Genomic DNA, 18,625 nt, shown 5'->3' with positions numbered 1-18,625 from the left:
CTACTTTTCTAAAAAAAAAAAGCAAAAACATATTAATACAACAAGATATTTTATGACATTTCTAGAATGTTCAGATATTAATTTATTTAAAAAAAAAAGCCTTTTTCTATTTTTCTAAAAAGAAAAAGGAAAAATATATTAATACAACAATTTAGTGATGCTATGTGATGAAATTTCTAGAATTTTCAGATATTCAGATATTTTTATTTTTAGAATAAAAAGAAAAAAACTTTTTCTACTTTTCTAAAAAAAAAAGCAAAAACATATTAATACAACAAGATATTTTATGACATTTCTAGAATGTTCAGATATTCATTTATTTTTAGAAAAAGCCTTTTTCTATTTTTCTAAAAAAAAAAAGGAAAAATATATTAATACAACAATTTAGTGATGTTATGTGATGAAATTTATAGAATTTTCAGATATTCATTTATTTAAAAAAAAAGCCTTTTTCTATTTTTCTAAAAAGAAAAAGGAAAAATATATTAATACAACAATTTAGTGATGCTATGTGATGAAATTTCTAGAATTTTCAGATATTCAGATATTTTTATTTTTAGAATAAAAAGAAAAAAACTTTTTCTACTTTTCTAAAAAAAAAAGCAAAAACATATTAATACAACAAGATATTTTATGACATTTCTAGAATGTTCAGATATTCATTTATTTTTAGAAAAAGCCTTTTTCTATTTTTCTAAAAAAAAAAAAAGGAAAAATATATTAATACAACAATTTAGTGATGTTACGTGATGAAATTTATAGAATTTTCAGATATTCATATATTTTTCTAAAAAAAAAGTAAAAATATATTAATACAATTTAGTGATGCTATGCGATGACATTTCTAGAATGTTCAGATATTCATTTATTTAAAAAAAAAAGCCTTTTTCTATTTTTCTAAAAAGAAAAAGGAAAAATATATTAATACAACAATTTAGTGATGCTATGTGATGAAATTTCTAGAATTTTCAGATATTCAGATATTTTTATTTTTAGAATAAAAAGAAAAAAACTTTTTCTACTTTTCTAAAAAAAAAAGCAAAAACATATTAATACAACAAGATATTTTATGACATTTCTAGAATGTTCAGATATTCATTTATTTTTAGAGAAAGCCTTTTTCTATTTTTCTAAAAAAAAAAGTAAAAATATATTAATACAATTTAGTGATGCTATGTGATGAAATTTATAGGATTTTCAGATATTCATATGTTTTAATTTTTTTTTAGAAAAAAATACAATACAAAACTGTAGTGATGACATTGCTAGAATTTTTTCAGGTATATTCATTTTTGTTAAAACAAATTATTACTAATTTTTTTTTTTTTCAATAAAGATATTAAAAAATAATAATAATAAAAAAACAAAATATATATATATATATATTATTATTATTAACAAAATAAAATAAGTAATAGGTATATGATTGGAGATGTAGAGGACGTTTTTTGTTTTTTTTCCTCGAATGTGAACAGGTTATGATGACGCAATCATTTCTGATGTATTATATGACGGGTCCACTATCACTTGACTGTTGCCCCCCCCCCCATGTGCGGTTTGATGGTGACGCGTCCGTTGTGTTTGCAGGCCAGCATGGAGGAGTATGACGCCCTGTTGCAGGAGCTCTCCGAGAACATCACCAACGAGGATCTGGACCAGCTAAAGTCGGCGTGCAAAGAGGACATCCCCAGCGAGAAAAGCGAGGAGATCGCCTCCTGCCAGGACTGGTTCAGTTTCCTGGAGAAGCACGATAAATTGGCAAAAGGTAGGACATGGGCTGCCTTCCCGTAATGCGCGATAAAACGCGTAAAGCACATTGGGTCACATGATGCAAAGAGGTAACACTGAGATCTAATTAAAAAAAAAATTCTCAAACATTTATTTCCTATGACCATCAGCTCCATCTAGTGGCCGTAGTGATCATTATCCTGATTGAGGTATTTTCAGAACATACAGCATTATGGCCACTAGATGGAGTTGGCAATCATAGGAAATGAACATATCAGACGTATTGTTGGGGTTTTCGGGGTGATTGAGGGATTCTCCCAGCAGAACCACCCACCCCCCTGTGAAGTAGCTGCTAAATCTGGGGGAAATGTACCTAAAGCCAAAACTGTTTTTTTTCTTGAGATAGAATAGGAAACGAATAAAACACAAAACAGGTTTTGTGAAGAAGGGCCGTTTCAGACAGTTGTCACTGGAAGAGGTGTCCCCATTGGAAGATTTTGCTCACATCTGGGGACAACTGTATCATTTTTTATTTTCCCTTCCTGTTCTGGTGACAGGTGTAACATTTTGGATATCCCCTCACTTCCTGTTCTGGTAATAACATTTTGGATTTATTCTCACTTCCTGTTCTTGTGACAAATATAAAAAAAATGTATTTCCCCTCCCTTCCTGTTTTGGTGATAACTATCATTTTGGATTTCCCCTCACTTCCTCTTCTGGGGACAACTGTAACATTTTTTATTTCCCCTCACTTCCTGTTCTGGTAATAACATTTTGGATTGATTCTCACTTCCTGTTCTTGTGACAAATAAAAAAAATGTATTTCCCATCACTTCCTGTTTTGGTGATAACGGTATCATTTTGGATTTCCCTTCAATTCCTGTCCTGGTGACAGCTGTAATAATTTGGATTTCCCCTCACTTCCTGTTCTGGGGACAGCTGAAACGTTTTGGATTTCCCTTCACTCCATGTTCTGGTGATAACATTTTGGATTTCCCCTCACTTCCTGTTCTGGTGACAACTGTAACATTTTGGATTTCCCCTCACTTCCTGTTCTGGTGACAACTGTAACATTTTGGATTTCCCCATACTTCCTGTTCTGGTGACAACTGTAACATTTTGGATTTCCCCTCACTTCCTTGGTGATGGTCACCAGGACAATCACCAGGTGATTGGGCACACAAACGGCAATAAAGACCCAACAGCGGTTCTAGCCCCTCCCCCATGCCATCCAATACAAAAATTTAGATACATTTTGTCTTTTTTAGTTTTCTCGCCCCATGTTGCCCCATAAGGAAACCTTGTAATCCTCTATCTGCCATGTATTTATGTATTTACAATGGTGGGAGATGGAACTGGGCGTCGGTGACTCGCGGTGTTTTTCTCACGCGGTCCGTTTAGCGGCCGACGAGGGCTAATTACAGAAAATCCTGCGCGCAGACGTCCAGCGGCGTAACATCTTCAGAATTTCAGACCGCCAGACCTCTCGGGCCTCGGCGCAGCACCGCCTGTCAGCACTGAGCAAAGATTCCTGTTGCCATGCCAATACTTTTCTGATCTGTTCCGAGGGACCACCGCCGGCGCTGCGGCTCCCCTGTTGATTTGAGAAAACGTTTAACCCCTTGTCATCCTGGGAGGTTTATTTACTGACTTGGAGCAAAAACACAATCCCTGCGTCTTATCTGAAAGGGCAAATAATGGGTGTGGCTTCATCAAGCTGCAAAGGCGCTTCGGGCGCTCTATAGTGTCTAAGGCATGCTAAAATGACATTTATATCAACTGAGAGGCCAGTTTAGCATGCCTTAAGTGCAGTTTAAGGAGTCTTCAAATACCTTGGCACTCTCTCTTTTTTTTTTTCCTACAAATTGTGAGACATTATTCCAAAGGTGGAGTCAGAGTGCTCCATTCTTCCTCCATACTCGGGGTCCTTGGGCCTCTCCATTCTTCCTCCACACTCGGGGTCCTTGGGCCTCTCCATTCTTCCTCCACACTCGGGGTCCTTGGGCCTCTCCATTCTTCCTCCACACTCGGGGTCCTTGGGCCTCTCCATTCTTCCTCCACACTCGGGGTCCTTGGGCCTCTCCATTCTTCCTCCACACTCGGGGTCCTTGTGCCTCTCCATTATTCCTCCACACTCGGGGTCCTTGGGCCTCTCCATTCTTCCTCCACACTCGGGGTCCTTGGGCCTCTCCATTCTTCCTCCACACTCGGGGTCCTTGGGCCTCTCCATTCTTCCTCCACACTCGGGGTCCTTGGGCCTCTCCATTCTTCTTCCACACTCTGGGTCCTTGGGCCTCTCCATTCTTCCTCCACACTCGGGGTCCTTGTGCCTCTCCATTATTCCTCCACACTCGGGGTCCTTGGGCCTCTCCATTCTTCCTCCACACTCGGGGTCCTTGGGCCTCTCCATTCTTCTTCCACACTCGGGGTCCTTGGGCCTCTCCATTCTTCCTCCACACTCGGGGTCCTTGGGCCTCTCCATTCTTCCTCCACACTCGGGGTCCTTGGGCCTCTCCATTCTTCCTCCACACTCGGGGTCCTTGGGCCTCTCCATTCTTCCTCCACACTCGGGGTCCTTGTGCCTCTCCATTATTCCTCCACACTCGGGGTCCTTGGGCCTCTCCATTCTTCCTCCACACTCGGGGTCCTTGGGCCTCTCCATTCTTCTTCCACACTCGGGGTCCTTGGGCCTCTCCATTCTTCCTCCACACTCGGGGTCCTTGGGCCTCTCCATTCTTCCTCCACACTCGGGGTCCTTGGGCCTCTCCATTCTTCCTCCACACTCGGGGTCCTTGGGCCTCTCCATTCTTCCTCCACACTCGGGGTCCTTGGGCCTCTCCATTCTTCCTCCATACTCGGGGTCCTTGGGCCTCTCCATTCTTCCTCCACACTCGGGGTCCTTGGGCCTCTCCATTCTTCCTCCATACTCGGGGTCCTTGGGCCTCTCCATTCTTCCTCCATACTCGGGGTCCTTGGTTTCCAAATGACATGCAAAAGTTGCTCTCATCAGAAAAGAGGACTTTGGACCACTGAGCACCAGACCAGGTCTGTTTTTCTTTAGCCCAGGTAAGACGCTTCTGACATTGTTTGTTGTTCAGGAGCGGCTTGACAAGAGGAATACGACATTTGAAGCCCATGTCCAGGATCTGTCTGTGTGTGGTGGCTCTTGATGCACTGACTCCAGCCTCAGTCCACTCCTTGTGAAAGTCCCCAACACTTTTGAATGGCCTTTTCCTGACAATCCTCTCCAGGCTGCGGTCATCCCTGCTGCTTGTGCACCTTTTTCTTCCACACTTTTCCCTTCCACATAACTTTCTATTAATGTGCTTTGATACAGCACTTTGGGAACATCCAACTTCTTCTGCAATTCCCTTTTGAGGCTTTCCCTCCTTATGGAGGGTGTCAGTGATGGTGTCAGGTCAGCAGTCTTTCCCATGATTGTGATTCCTACTGAACCAGACTGAGAGACCATTTAAAGGCTCAGGAACCCTTTGCAGGTGTTATGGCTTAATTATCTGATTAGAGTGGGACACTTTGAGCCGAGATTATTCCACCTTTTCACAATATTCTCATTTTCTGAGATTGTGGATTTGGGGTTTTCATGAGCTGTAAGCCATAATCATCACAATGATGACAAATCACGGCTGGAACTATCTTGCTTTGCATGTAATGAGTCTATCTCATATATTAGTGTCACCTTTTAAGTTGCTGCACTGAAATAAATGAATGAATGCAGCAGATTCTCATTTTTCCAGTTTCACCTGTATATATGTATTGTATCTCCAACCCACTTTTTTGTTTTTCGTCTTGGATAAAGTGGGGGAGGGCTCACACTGCTGGCATTAGTGGTGAATTGAAATCGCATCTAATGAATGTGAATGTTGGCATCTTAAGGTGCGATTTGCTGCAACGCGATTTCCAAACAGTTCTTGCGTGACTTTCTGCGGTTTTGTTGCGATTTCACATACATAGAAAATAATGGAATTTCACTGCAAATGGCAAGAATTCGTTGATAGTCACCAGTCACACTGCTGCGATTTGTGTGCAATTTCAGGTGCGATTTCAATTCGCAGATTGCAGCAGTGTGACCGAGCGCAATATCTTCACAGGTAGCAAGAATCACACCTTAAATTGTGTTGAAACTGGACAAATCGCGTGATTTTAAATTGCAGTGGTGTGACCGGTGATTAACACCCCGCTCACATCGGGTGCGATCTGCCATGTGACTTGGAAATCATATCACCCTATTGTCCGCAATTGGAGCGGTCATATATAGGATGTACATTACAAGTATATAGGATGTACATTACAAGTATATAGATGTATAGTATACAGGATGTACATTACAGGTATATAGATGTATAGTATAGAGGATGTACATTACAGGTATATAGATGTATAGTATACAGGATGTACATTACAAGTATATAGATGTATAGTATACAGGACGTACATTACAAGTATATAGATGTATAGTATACAGGATGTACATTACAAGTATATAGGATGTACATTACAGGTATATAGATGTATAGTATACAGGATGTACATTACAGGTATATAGATGTATAGTATACAGGACGTACATTACAGGTATATAGATGTATAGTATACATGATGTACATTACAGGTATATAGATGTATAGTATACAGGATGTACATTACAGGTATATAGATGTATAGTATACAGGACGTACATTACAGGTATATAGATGTATAGTATATAGGATGTACATTACAAGTATATAGGATGTACATTACAGGGATATAGATGTATAGTATATAGGATGTACAGTACAAGTATATAGATGTATAGTATACAGGACGTACATTACAAGTATATAGATGTATAGTATACAGGATGTACATTACAAGTATATAGGATGTACATTACAGGTATATAGATGTATAGTATACAGGATGTACATTACAGGTATATAGATGTATAGTATACAGGACGTACATTACAGGTATATAGATGTATAGTATACATGATGTACATTACAGGTATATAGATGTATAGTATACAGGATGTACATTACAGGTATATAGATGTATAGTATACAGGACGTACATTACAGGTATATAGATGTATAGTATAGAGGATGTACATTACAGGTATATAGATGTATAGTATATAGGATGTACATTACAAGTATATAGGATGTACATTACAGGGATATAGATGTATAGTATATAGGATGTACAGTACAAGTATATAGATGTATAGTATAGAGGATGTACATTACAGGTATATAGATGTATAGTATACAGGATGTATATAGATGTATAGTATACAGGATGTACATTACAGGTATATAGATGTATAGTATACAGGATGTACATTACAGGTATATAGATGTATAGTATACAGGATGTACATTACAAGTATATAGATGTATAGTATACAGGATGTACATTACAGGTATATAGATGTATAGTATACAGGATGTACATTACAAGTATATAGATGTATAGTATACAGGATGTACATTACAAGTATATAGATGTATAGTATACAGGATGTACATTACAAGTATATAGATGTATAGTATATAGGATGTACATTACAAGTATATAAATGTATAGTATACAGGACGTACATTACAGGTATATAGATGTATAGTATACAGGACGTACATTACAGGTATATAGATGTATAGTATAGAGGATGTACATTACAAGTATATAGATGTATAGTATATAGGATGTACATTACAAGTATATAAATGTATAGTATACAGGACGTACATTACAGGTATATAGATGTATAGTATACAGGACGTACATTACAGGTATATAGATGTATAGTATAGAGGATGTACATTACAAGTATATAGATGTATAGTATAGAGGATGTACATTACAGGTATATAGATGTATAGTATACAGGATGTACATTACAAGTATATAGATGTATAGTATAGAGGATGTACATTACAGGTATATAGATGTATAGTATACAGGATGTACATTACAAGTATATAGATGTATAGTATATAGGATGTATATAGGACATACATTATGAATCTCTAGGATGTACACGATTCGGATCCGATATATACTCTGTAAGGATATAGGATGTATAACATTTGGCGCACCTTTTCGGTCACGAATAGATTTTTGGCCGGGAGATATGTTATTGTGGCTTCATGAATGTAGGTGAGTATGTCCAGTTTTGGAATACTCCCCCGCCCCCCCCCCCACACCTTTCGGCGGGGCTGAACCCGCAATGAGTTGGCGCACACGTACGGACACGCGCACACTGTCACCGCTCTTGTTTGCACAGGGGATTGTTCCCGGCGCAGGATAATTAAAGTGACATTTGTGTCTGTGGCGGAGTGCTGGAAGAGGGTGACCTTTCCTTCTCTAAGTCTAGTCCTTGTCAGCTGGGCTCCCTGGCAACGCCGGCTTTGCTTCTCTTACTTCAGGCAATTTGTGTTTTTGATCCTTGTGTTTGAGAGCCATACACGGGAGACCGACTGCCTGCGCCACATGCCAATGAGGATGGTGGGCTACATACCTGTATGGGGGGGGGGGCGAGAATAGGAGAGAAAAGAGGAGAGGGGGGAGAGAGAGGGGGGAGAGAGAGGGGGGAGAGAGAGGGGGGAGAGAGAGGGGGGAGAGAGAGGGGGGAGAGAGAGGGGGGAGAGAGGTGAGGGGGGAGAGGGAAAGAGGAGAGGGGGGAGAGGGAAAGAGGGTGAGAGAAAAGAGGGGGGAGGGTGAGAGAAAAGAGGGGGGAGGGTGAGAAAAGAGGTAAAAAAAAAAGAGAGAGGGGGGGGGGAGAGAGAGTGAAAAGGGAGGGGGAAGAGAAAAGAGGTAAAGAAAAGGGGGGAGAGAGAGGAGAGGGGGAGAGAAAAGAGAGGGTGTGAGAGAAAAGAGAGGGGGGGATAGAAAAGAGAGGAGGAGAGGGTGAGAGAGAAAAAAAGAGGTAAAGAGGAGAGGAGTGGGAGAGAAAAGAGAGGAGAGGGTGAGAGAAAAAAAGAGAGGAGGGGGTGAGAGAAAAAAAGAGAGGAGGGGGTGAGAGAAAAAAAGAGAGGAGGGGGTGAGAGAGAAAAGAGAGGTAAAGAAAAGAGGAGAGGGGTGGGAGAGAAAAGAGGAGGAGAGGGTGAGAAAGAAAAGAGAGGAGGGGACGGTGAGAGAGAAAAGAGAGGAGGGGACGGTGAGAGAGAAAAGAGAGGAGGGTGAGAGAGAAAAGAGAGGAGGGGAGGGTGAGAACAGATAGGGAGAGTGAGGGGAGAGAAGAGAGGGAAGTGGGGAGGAAAACAGATGGGGACAGAGAAGAGAGGGGAGTGGGTAAGAGTGGAGTGCGGGGAAAGTAAGAGGAGAAAGGAGTGGGGCCGAGAACAGGTAAAGAGAGGAGAGGGAGAGAGATAGAGATGGAGAGGAGAGTTATTTCTAGAATGGATGAAGTGGATGGTTTATGTATCTCATGTTATTTCTTGGATGGGGTGGATGAGATGGATGATGTGGATGGGGTGGATGAGATGGATTGGGTGGATGACATGGATGGGATGGATGACATGGATGGGGTGGATGACATGGATGGGATGGATGACATGGATGGGATGGATGGGGTGGGTGATGTGGATGAGGTGGATGATGTGGATGGGATGGGTGATGTGGATGAGATGGATGAGGTGGATGATGTGGATGACATGGATGGGATGGATGACATGGATGGGGTGGATGACATGGATTGGGTGGGTGACATGGATGGGATGGATGACATGGATGGGATGGATGTATGGATACTTCCATCAGGACAGATAGCAGGAGCTGTGAGAAGTGTTGCTGATGATGATATATTGGGATCTGCAGCTGGTCAGGCCATGTTACAATAAAGCTGACACACATGTGATATAAATAATACATCAGGCACATATAGAAGTGTGTTCTACCCCGAGGACAGAGACGTGGGCACAGAGACATGTGAAGGGTCACTCTAACCTGACAGGAGGAAGGAGATGGGGGACAGGCAGGAAGAAGCCATAGACCTCCTTCAAGCAGGAGAACAATGGGTGGAGGCTCAGGCCATTCTACCCTGAAACAAGCAGAGCTTTGTATTGTATGTCACACGGACATCGGGTCTGTTCCTGCAATGTACTGACATTACAGTGAAGTGCCTTTAACCTTTTCCTGCCAAACAACGGAGGCCTGTTCCAGTGATTGAAGAACAGGAAGTAACACCTCTTCTCTTGGATGGCGGTGATCACTGTCACCTGGCACTGACCATCTGAGAAAGCCCTGCTGTCCAAGGAAGGAAGGAAAATCGAAGAGAAAGGAGGAAGGAAGGGATAAAGGGTGGATGGGAGTAAGGATGGAAGGAATAGGAGGAAGGAAGGGATGGAGCATGGAAGGAAGAAATGTAGGGAGAATGGGAGCAGGGGATGGAGAGAATATGGAAGGAAGAAAGGAGTGGAGGAAGGATGAAAAGTGTACAGGGAAGATGGGGGGAAAGAATGAAAGGGATGGAGGGAGGATGGGACAAAGGAAGAAGTAGGTGGAGAAAGATAGAAGGGAGGGATGGTGGGGGATGGGAGGTAGAAAGAGATGGAGGAAAGAAGGAATGGAGGGAGGAAGGAAGGATTGAAGAGGTAGAGGGAGCATGGAAGACAGGAATGGAAGGAGCATAGGAGTAAGGAAAAAAGGAATAGATGGAGAGAGAGGACGAGATGAATGAATGAAGTAATGGAGGGAGGATGGAAATATCATAGGAAGTAGGGATGGATGGAGAGAGACGACAAGATGAAAGAATGAAGGGATGGAGGGAGTATGGAAGGATCATAGGAAGTAGGGATGGATGGAGGGAGGATGAGAGGAATGAAAAAAGGCATGTAGGAGGTTAGAAAAGGATGGGAAGGAGGAAGGAAGAGATGGATGGAGAGAGGATGAGATGAATGAAGGAAGGGATGGAGGGATCATAGGAAGTAGGGATGGATGGAGAGGGAGGATGAGAGGAATGAAAAAAGGCATGGAGGAGGTTAGAAAAGGATGGACGAAGGATGGGAGGGAAGAGATGGAGGTAGGATGGAAGGATGGATGGAGGGAAGATAAGAGGAATGGTGGAAGGAAGGTAGACATTCTGTTGTCAGTCTTTTATAGGGGTTCCAGTCTTCTCATATTATTGGAGTTGTGTCCCAATGGTAGGAATGTCTGTGACATCACAGAATAAGATGTTGCTTTACTTGCTACAATCTGACCCTGACCTCTCGCACCTTTTGTTTTCTAGACAACCTCGCCTACATAGAGCACATTTTTGAGATTTCTCGACGTCCTGACCTCCTCACTATGGTTATCGACTACAGGACTAAAGTCTTGAAAATTTCAGCAGAGGAAGAGCTCGACACAAAACTAACTCGGATCCCTAGTGCCAAAAAATATAAAGGTGAGCCTAGGCAGCATCTACTACTATCAATTTTTTGAAGTATAAGGTGGAATCGTCACCTACATTCTAACAATATACCAGTTGAATTACGAAAAGATACATTTCCTGTGTTAGGATTTTGGAGATGTGAGCTTGGCTCCACTTATGCTACTAGTTCAGTTTGCCATTCAAACCTCTAGGACAGTCCAGCTGCAGCAGAGGTCCTGGTTCACTTGGGTAGTATGATGTCATGTGATTAGCTGCACCCACGCGTGGAATTCTGTGAGACCTCAGAAGTGAGAACATCATATTTTTAGCCGTTAGACTGGGATTCCAAGTTGGGCCAGATCATCGCCAAGAACTAAGATGGCTTTACTGTTGGAGTCTTAAAAGGGCTATAAAAATCCAGTGAGGGGGTTGGGGATGTCACCTACAACTAAAATATAACATTTGGTTAACTGATCCTTTAGGGCAGCCATTTGCAACCTGGGTTTCGTGAATTCCTTAGGTTCATCTAGAAGTTGTTAGGTGTTCCATGAGCTGTGACTGATTGGCCTCCCATTGATGGTGCCTGCATAGTTCCGTCATGACCTCTCATTGATGGTGCCTGCATAGTTCCGTCATGGCCTTCCATTGATGGTGCCTGAATAGTTCCGTCATCACCTCCCATTGATGGTGCCTGCATAGTTCCGTCATCGCCTCCCACTGACGGTGCCTGCATAGTTCCGTCATCGCCTCCCACTGACGGTGCCTGCATAGTTCCGTCATGGCCTCCCACTGACGGTGCCTGCATAGTTCCGTCATGACCTCTCATTGACGGTGCCTGCATAGTTCCGCCATGACCTCTCAGTGACGGTGCCTGCATAGTTCCGTCATGACCTCCCACTGACGGTGCCTGCATAGTTCCGTCATGACCTCCCACTGACGGTGCCTGCATAGTTCCGTCATGACCTCCCCGACGGTGCCTGCATAGTTCCGTCATGACCTCTCATTGACGGTGCCTGCATAGTTCCGTCATGACCTCTCATTGACGGTGCCTGCATAGTTCCGTCATGACCTCTCATTGACGGTGCCTGCATAGTTCCGTCATGACCTCCCACTGACGGTGCCTGCATAGTTCCATCATGACCTCTCATTGATGGTGCCTGCATAGTTCCGTCATGGCCTTCCATTGATGGTGCCTGAACAGTTCCGTCATCACCTCCCATTGATGGTGCCTGCATAGTTCCGTCATCACCTCCCACTGACGGTGCCTGCATAGTTCCATCATGACCTCTCATTTATGGTGCCTGCATAGTTCCGTCATCACCTCCCACTGACAGTGCCTGCATTGTTCCGTCATGATCTCTCATTAATGGTGCCTACATAGTTCCGTCAAGACCAACGCCACTTGGCAAAGCCAGCAGCATAACACCAATTATCTTGTTAGCTGTCCACAAGGGTTGTGTTCTTCCTGCTGCCCACCAATGTAAGAGGCATTATTAGCAGTGACCCCTGCTAGATAGGGTTCAGCAAGGGTTCCCTGAGACCTGAAAATTATTTTACTTAGGGTTCCTATGAGGTAAAAGGATGAGAAAACCTCCTTTAAGCAAAAATGGGGTATACTATATCAGCCTTTCTCAACCTCCTAACCCCAGAGGAACCACAAAACAATTTTCAAGTCTCAGGGAACCCTTAATCAAACCGATTTATTATGGGGCTATGGCAAAATGTCCCTTACCTAAAGACTACATATAAAGAATGCCACCCTTACGGACAGCTAAAAAGATCATTGGTGACATGCTACTGACTTTGCCAAGTGGCATTGGTCCTGGAATGAAGCAGGCATCATCAAATGGGAGGTCAATCACCCACCGTTCAAGGAGCCCCTAACAAACTCTAGAAGAACCCTAGGGTTCCATCGAACCCTGATTGAAAATAGCTGTTCTATAGGATCAACAAATCTTGGACACCTAACCATCACACCTATATGAGTTTGTTGGACATCCCATTGTTTCCAAAACCTTTGTGGCTATGACATCCTCCACTCTTCTGGGAAGGATTTCCTCAAAATTTTGGAGTGTGTCTGGGGGAATTTGTGTCCTTTGAGCCAAAAGAACATTTGTGAGGTCAAGTATTCATGTTGGATTGTTTGGAGAAGACCTGGCTGAACATCAGCATTCCAATTCAGCTCAAAGGTGTTCAGTAGGGTTGAGATCTGAGCTCTGTATTGACCACTTGAGTTCCTCCACCCCAAATTAATCAAACTATGTCTTGATGAAGCTGACTTTTTTTTACATAGGGGCAATCAAGCAGGGACAGAAAAGGTTCCTGACCAAACTGGCCCCACACTTGTCTAAAATAACTTTGTATGCTTTAGAATTGGAAACACCTGAACTCAATTATTTGGTGGGTCATCCACAGACTTTCCCTTCTAGTTTTATTAAATGTGATCGAAATACAAGGTCTTTTCACATGGGAAGTTTTAGACTTCAGCGGAAAGCTGGCTGCTGCCTGATCCAACACACCACAGCTGACATCAATTAATTTCCCACAAACTGCCGGGGATGTGGAGAGTTGGGCTGGGAAGGCGCGCTGTGACCCCGGCTCAGACGGGAGGATAAAGGGCTGAATTGGAATTGAAATGGAAATCCAGAAAGGAAAGACAAAAAGGGCAGCAGAGGAGGGGGGAGAGCCATGCCACTTCCGCTTTCTGCTTCCAGGTGCTGAAGTGACAAGGCCAGACAGGACAACGTTACTGGTGTGGAGGGGGTGAGGGGTGCAAAAAAAAACAAAAAGGACCATTACTTCAGTTAAAGTAGAACTAAACTCTGATAAAACAGAAAAACATGTTTTCCCTTCACATTTTAGGGCCTTTTTACACTTTTGCAAAGTGATAATGTGCACCTTACCCAACAGAACCTAATGAAGATAATAAATCATAGAGGAAATTAAAATAAATCTTCAAAAGAAAAAAAAAAAATTAGGATTTTGGTGATGTGATTTTGGTTACACCCACACCATGGTGATAGTTTTTAGTTTGGCATTTAAACAATGCCAAGGTGCTAAGACAGTGCAGCTCCAGCAGAGATCCTGGTCCACCTTGGGTTGTGTGATAGAATATGATCTCAGAAATTCCCAGTAAAAGGATCTTGGGTTATAGCACCACCTCCAAGAGTAGGACACTAGGCGTATAACAAAGTTCCACCTTGGGACAGCCCCTGCTGGTGGCCAAGGTGCTAAGACAGTGCAGCTCCAGCAGAGTTCCTGGTCCACCTTGGGTTGTGTGATATAATATGATCTCAGTAATTCCCAGTAAAGGATCTTGGGTTATAGCGCCACCTCCAAGAGTAGGACACTGGGCCTATAACAAAGTTCCACCTTGGGACAGCCCCTGCTGGTGGCCAAGGTGCTAAGACAGTGCAGCTCCAGCAGAGATCCTGGTCCACCTTGGGTGGTGTGATATAATATAATCTCAGAAATTCCCAGTAAAGGATCTTGGGTTATAGCGCCACCTCCAAGAGTAGAACACTAGGCCTATAACAAAGTTCCACCTAGGGGACAGCCCCTGCTGGTGGCCAAACCCTTCACCTGCCACAGGCAACTTGACACATTACCAAGCAGTACTTTGTTTTTTTCCCACCCCTTTGATGGTCACCACTTTGGGAATTCCCTACAGTGAAGGGACTTTGTCCTTCAATGGAAAAATGAGAATAAGATTTGTCTTTCGTTCACTGAAGGATGCAGCCCGGTAAGATCTCTTGGGTTATAGCGCCACTGCCAGGAGTAGGGCACTAGTCATAAAACAAAGTTCGGCCTAGGGACGGTCTCTGCTGGTGGTCAACCCCCCCCCCCCCATCTGTTACAGAAAACTCAGTGCATTATCACACAGTAGCTTCTGGGTTTTTTTCCCCGCCCCTCCATAGTCACCGCTTTGGGACTTGCTTTCAGTCAAGATTTCTGACCAGGCTATGTCCTTCAGTAAATTAAAGAGAAGTCTATTCATTTCTTTTGTTCAATGAAGGACACAGTCTGGGTTATAGCACCTCCATGAGTAGGCCACTAGGCAGTACCTACTGTTTTTTTTTTTTTTCTTCCCCCCATCCCTTGATGGCCACTGCTTTGGGATTTCCATACAGTCAAGATTACTTCATTCACTGAAGGACACAGCCCAGTAAGGACGCTTGACTGTGGGAAACCCCAAGATGGCAGTGGCCATCAAGGTGGTGGTGAAAAAAAAAACCCACAGAAGGTATTGCTTGGTACTGTGCTGGGATGCCTGTATCAGATGGAGGGTTTGGCCACCAGCAGGGGCCGTCCCTAGGCAGAACTTTGTCCTACTCTACCAGGCTGTGTCCTTCAATGAACAAAAATTAAAAATTGGATTTTTTTTGTGCTCACCCTTAAATTATTTTCTCAGAGTACGTTGAAGAACACCACCATTCTGAATTCTGGTACTGGTTTCACCATAATGAGCTGCCTGGAGCAGATGGGGGAGGGGAAATTTGGCCATCCACAGGGCTGTCCCTAAGTGGACCTTTCTATTACACCTACTCCTGGAGGTGGCACTATAACCCTATGGTCAAGGTTCCTTACTGGACTGGAGTCCTTCAATGAACTCAAAGAAAAGAATTTTATTGTGACTACAATAAAATCCAATTTTTTAAAATTTTTTATTATTTTTTTTTAGCATTGTGTGAGGTCAGATCAGAACTAGCAGCATGCTAAGATACTTCTTGTTTAATGTGGAAAAGTATTCTAAGGTAGGATTGTGGTTTTCATACCGTTGATTTTTTTTTTCTTCTCAAATGTTAAATTTCTTTGCAGATATAATAAGACAGCCATCAGAAGAGGAGATTATCAAATTGGCCCCTCCCCCAAAGAAAGCTTGAAGTACGACCAACCCTCGAGGAAGAAAAAAAAAAAAAAGGAGGAGGAGGAGACTCAATCCTGTTTGGTCTTTGTCGTTCGTTCCATTCCCCCCTCCCCATTCTTCACCTAACGTCTCCCCGTTCTCGCTCTGCGCAAACCTACGACAGGAGCAGAGATTGGGGAGAGGGGACATGGCGCAGATGAATCATCGCCCCCCTCCCCCACCAGTGACCACTAACAAGTGTCCTAACCCCTCCCTCGTTGTCTGTGCTCCGTGACCTGCAGTTTGTCCTAAGATCGTTTCGTAAGCGTGCGTTTTAAATAGAAGTATCTTATTTTTTACTTTTGTTGTGGGATAATGTGGCTAAATACGGTTTTATTCTCTTTTTTTTTTTTTAATTTTTATTTTTGTGGTTTGGAGATTTCTATGCAAATGGAAAAGAAAAAAAAAAAAAAAAAAAAAGAGACCCTTGTATATTTTGCCCCCAACCCCTTAGTTGTTGTGTCCGACCTTGAGCCACCCAAGAGGCCTCTGTGGTGGGACACAGAGAGAGCACAGAATGTTGAGTTTGTGCTATGTTTACATATATCAAGTGTGATGGCCAACCAGGGCAGCAGCCATCTTGCGAAGGTCCGCCTTTTCGGCTAAGAACCAGTGGTGTGGACAAAGGGTCGCAGATATGGTGCTGCTTCCTAGAGTTGAAAGGCTGCGCCTTGTTTCAGGCTCGCAAGATGGTTGCCGGCAAGGTCGTATGGCATGCGCTTGAGGCTGCGGTGGTTGGCTCTACACTGAACAGTGCAGTAGAAACGCCCATATTTTGGGAGCCCAAATTTAGTGACCCTTACATTAATGGACAATTTGATGGATTTGGTCTAACTGCTTCCTTTGGATGATGGACAGCTCTGGGAGAGGCTTCCAGAACTACAAAGCATGCCCATGGTTTTGGATCCAGATGTTTTTGGAAGGGTGCTGTGCCGTGGTGGGATTTAGGGTATTTTCTTCTTTAGGACAAGCCTCCAGTGAAAGGAGCCATCCTCTTATACTCAAGTGGCACCAGTCCTGTTGGCCAACTTTTGGGAGAGAACTTGAGCCTCATTCACACCAGCCCCATTAGACATCCTTGGCCAATGTATTCCCAACACAACGTCAAGACAAAAATTCTTGCTCTGAAGGCACCAACTCCATAGCACCTTCAGTCTGGGCTTTGCCACGTAGTTATTTTGCTGTGTGACAGGTCACACTTGGGAGGGAATTGGGTGCTCATTCCCACCAGCCCCATTGTGTCATATTGGTCAATGAAATACCAACACAAAGACAAGACAAAAAGTTGCTTTGAGTAGGGACCATTCACAGCAATGCACTGCCACGGGTTGCCTTGCGATAAAGTGATTCAGGCTGAAACAGGTTGTAATAATGCCCACTAGTGCTCACGTTATGTGCACCATACCAGACGTTGGTGTGAATGACAGGTGCAATATTTTGATAGATCTTGCGATCTTCTTTTTTTTTTTTTTTTTTGATCGGAGAATGGGGAAAATAATAACGTTTTGGGACCAGGCCGGTGGGGTGAGGTGTTGACTGGTTTTCTACACTTGTTGAGGATTTTGAAGGCGAGCTCTTACTACCCATACTACAAACATTTACACTGTGGAGAATGCAGCGGGAGGGATGGAACACCTTATCAGGAGAAGGTAAGCAGAGGTGAAAAGTTCAATGCGGGGAGGGCACTCAACTTTCCAACAATCATGTCCAATGTCCACCGCCCACCCACCAACAATCATGTCCACCAACAATCGTGTCCAATGTCCACCGACCGCCAACCAACAATTGTGTCCAATGCCCACCCACAATTGTGTCCAATGCCCACCGACCACCCACCAACAATTGTGTCCAATGTCCACCAACAATCGTGGCCAATGTCCACCGACCGCCCAACAATCATGTCCAATGTCCACCAACAGTCGTGTCCAATGCCCACCGACCACCAACAATTGTGTCCAATGCCCACCGACCACCAACAATTGTGTCCAATGTCCACCGACTGCCAACCAACAATTATGTCCAACGTCCACCGCCCGCCCAACAATCGTGTCCAACGTCCACCGCCCGCCCAACAATCATGTCCAACGTCCGCTGACCACCCACCCACCAATCCTGTCCACCGCCCACCCACCAACCAACCAACAATCATGTCCAATGGCCACCACCCACCCACCAACAATCATGTCCAAATGTCCACCGACCGCCCACCAACAATCGTGTCCAATGTCCACCACTATTGAACAAGTCCTTGCAAATGTGTTCAGATGGAGGAAAGTAATGTAAGTGAATTCCGAAACGGAGGAGGATGGTGGTGTAAAAGGAAACCTAGGATTAGGTTTACCAACAGATCAAGACCAATCAATATTCTCTAATCCACGGGAGACCACTTACCAGCTTCTCCATCAAGCCAGCAGTTTGTAGACGAATGAGAACTGTGACCTTTCCTCGAAGAGAGATTAGTGTAGGAAACCTTGTAGACCAATTTCTAGTTCTGTTGGGCAAGAACCACAAATGTATCAATTGTAAAGTGATTTAAATCTGATCTCTGGCCTTCCCTTAAGTCTTGGCCGACTCTTTCCCTGGCCTGAAATGGCTTACCTTGATTCACTGCACACTGTGAGCTTCTCACAAGGTGC

At 43.5% G+C, this 18,625-nt stretch overlaps 1 protein-coding gene across 1 annotated transcript; it reads left to right on the top strand.

Annotated features, from left to right (window-relative positions):
• Positions 1–1,590: 1,590 nt before the first annotated feature.
• PEA15 (proliferation and apoptosis adaptor protein 15) lies at positions 1,591–16,288 on the top strand. Its single transcript, XM_089666041.1, has 3 exons — positions 1,591–1,765; positions 10,961–11,116; positions 15,902–16,288. The coding sequence occupies exons 1-3, from the start codon at positions 1,594–1,596 to the stop codon at positions 15,964–15,966; spliced, it is 393 nt and encodes a 130-aa protein (XP_089522167.1). The 5' UTR covers positions 1,591–1,593; the 3' UTR covers positions 15,967–16,288.
• Positions 16,289–18,625: the final 2,337 nt, after the last annotated feature.

This window comes from Staurois parvus, unplaced genomic scaffold (assembly GCF_062004578.1).
Source record: "Staurois parvus isolate SC_StPar_1 unplaced genomic scaffold, SC_StPar_1.0 ptg002489l, whole genome shotgun sequence".
Lineage (NCBI taxonomy): Eukaryota > Metazoa > Chordata > Amphibia > Anura > Ranidae > Staurois > Staurois parvus.
This window is presented reverse-complemented; position numbering and strand designations above follow the sequence as displayed.

Coding starts and splice junctions, on each gene's coding strand:
- PEA15 (XM_089666041.1), top strand. CDS start 1,594: ATGGAGGAGTATGACGCCCTGTTGCAGGAGCTCTCCGAGAACATCACC. Junction 1,766..10,960: donor GCACGATAAATTGGCAAAAG/GTAGGACATGGG, acceptor TTTGTTTTCTAG/ACAACCTCGCCTACATAGAG. Junction 11,117..15,901: donor TAGTGCCAAAAAATATAAAG/GTGAGCCTAGGC, acceptor ATTTCTTTGCAG/ATATAATAAGACAGCCATCA.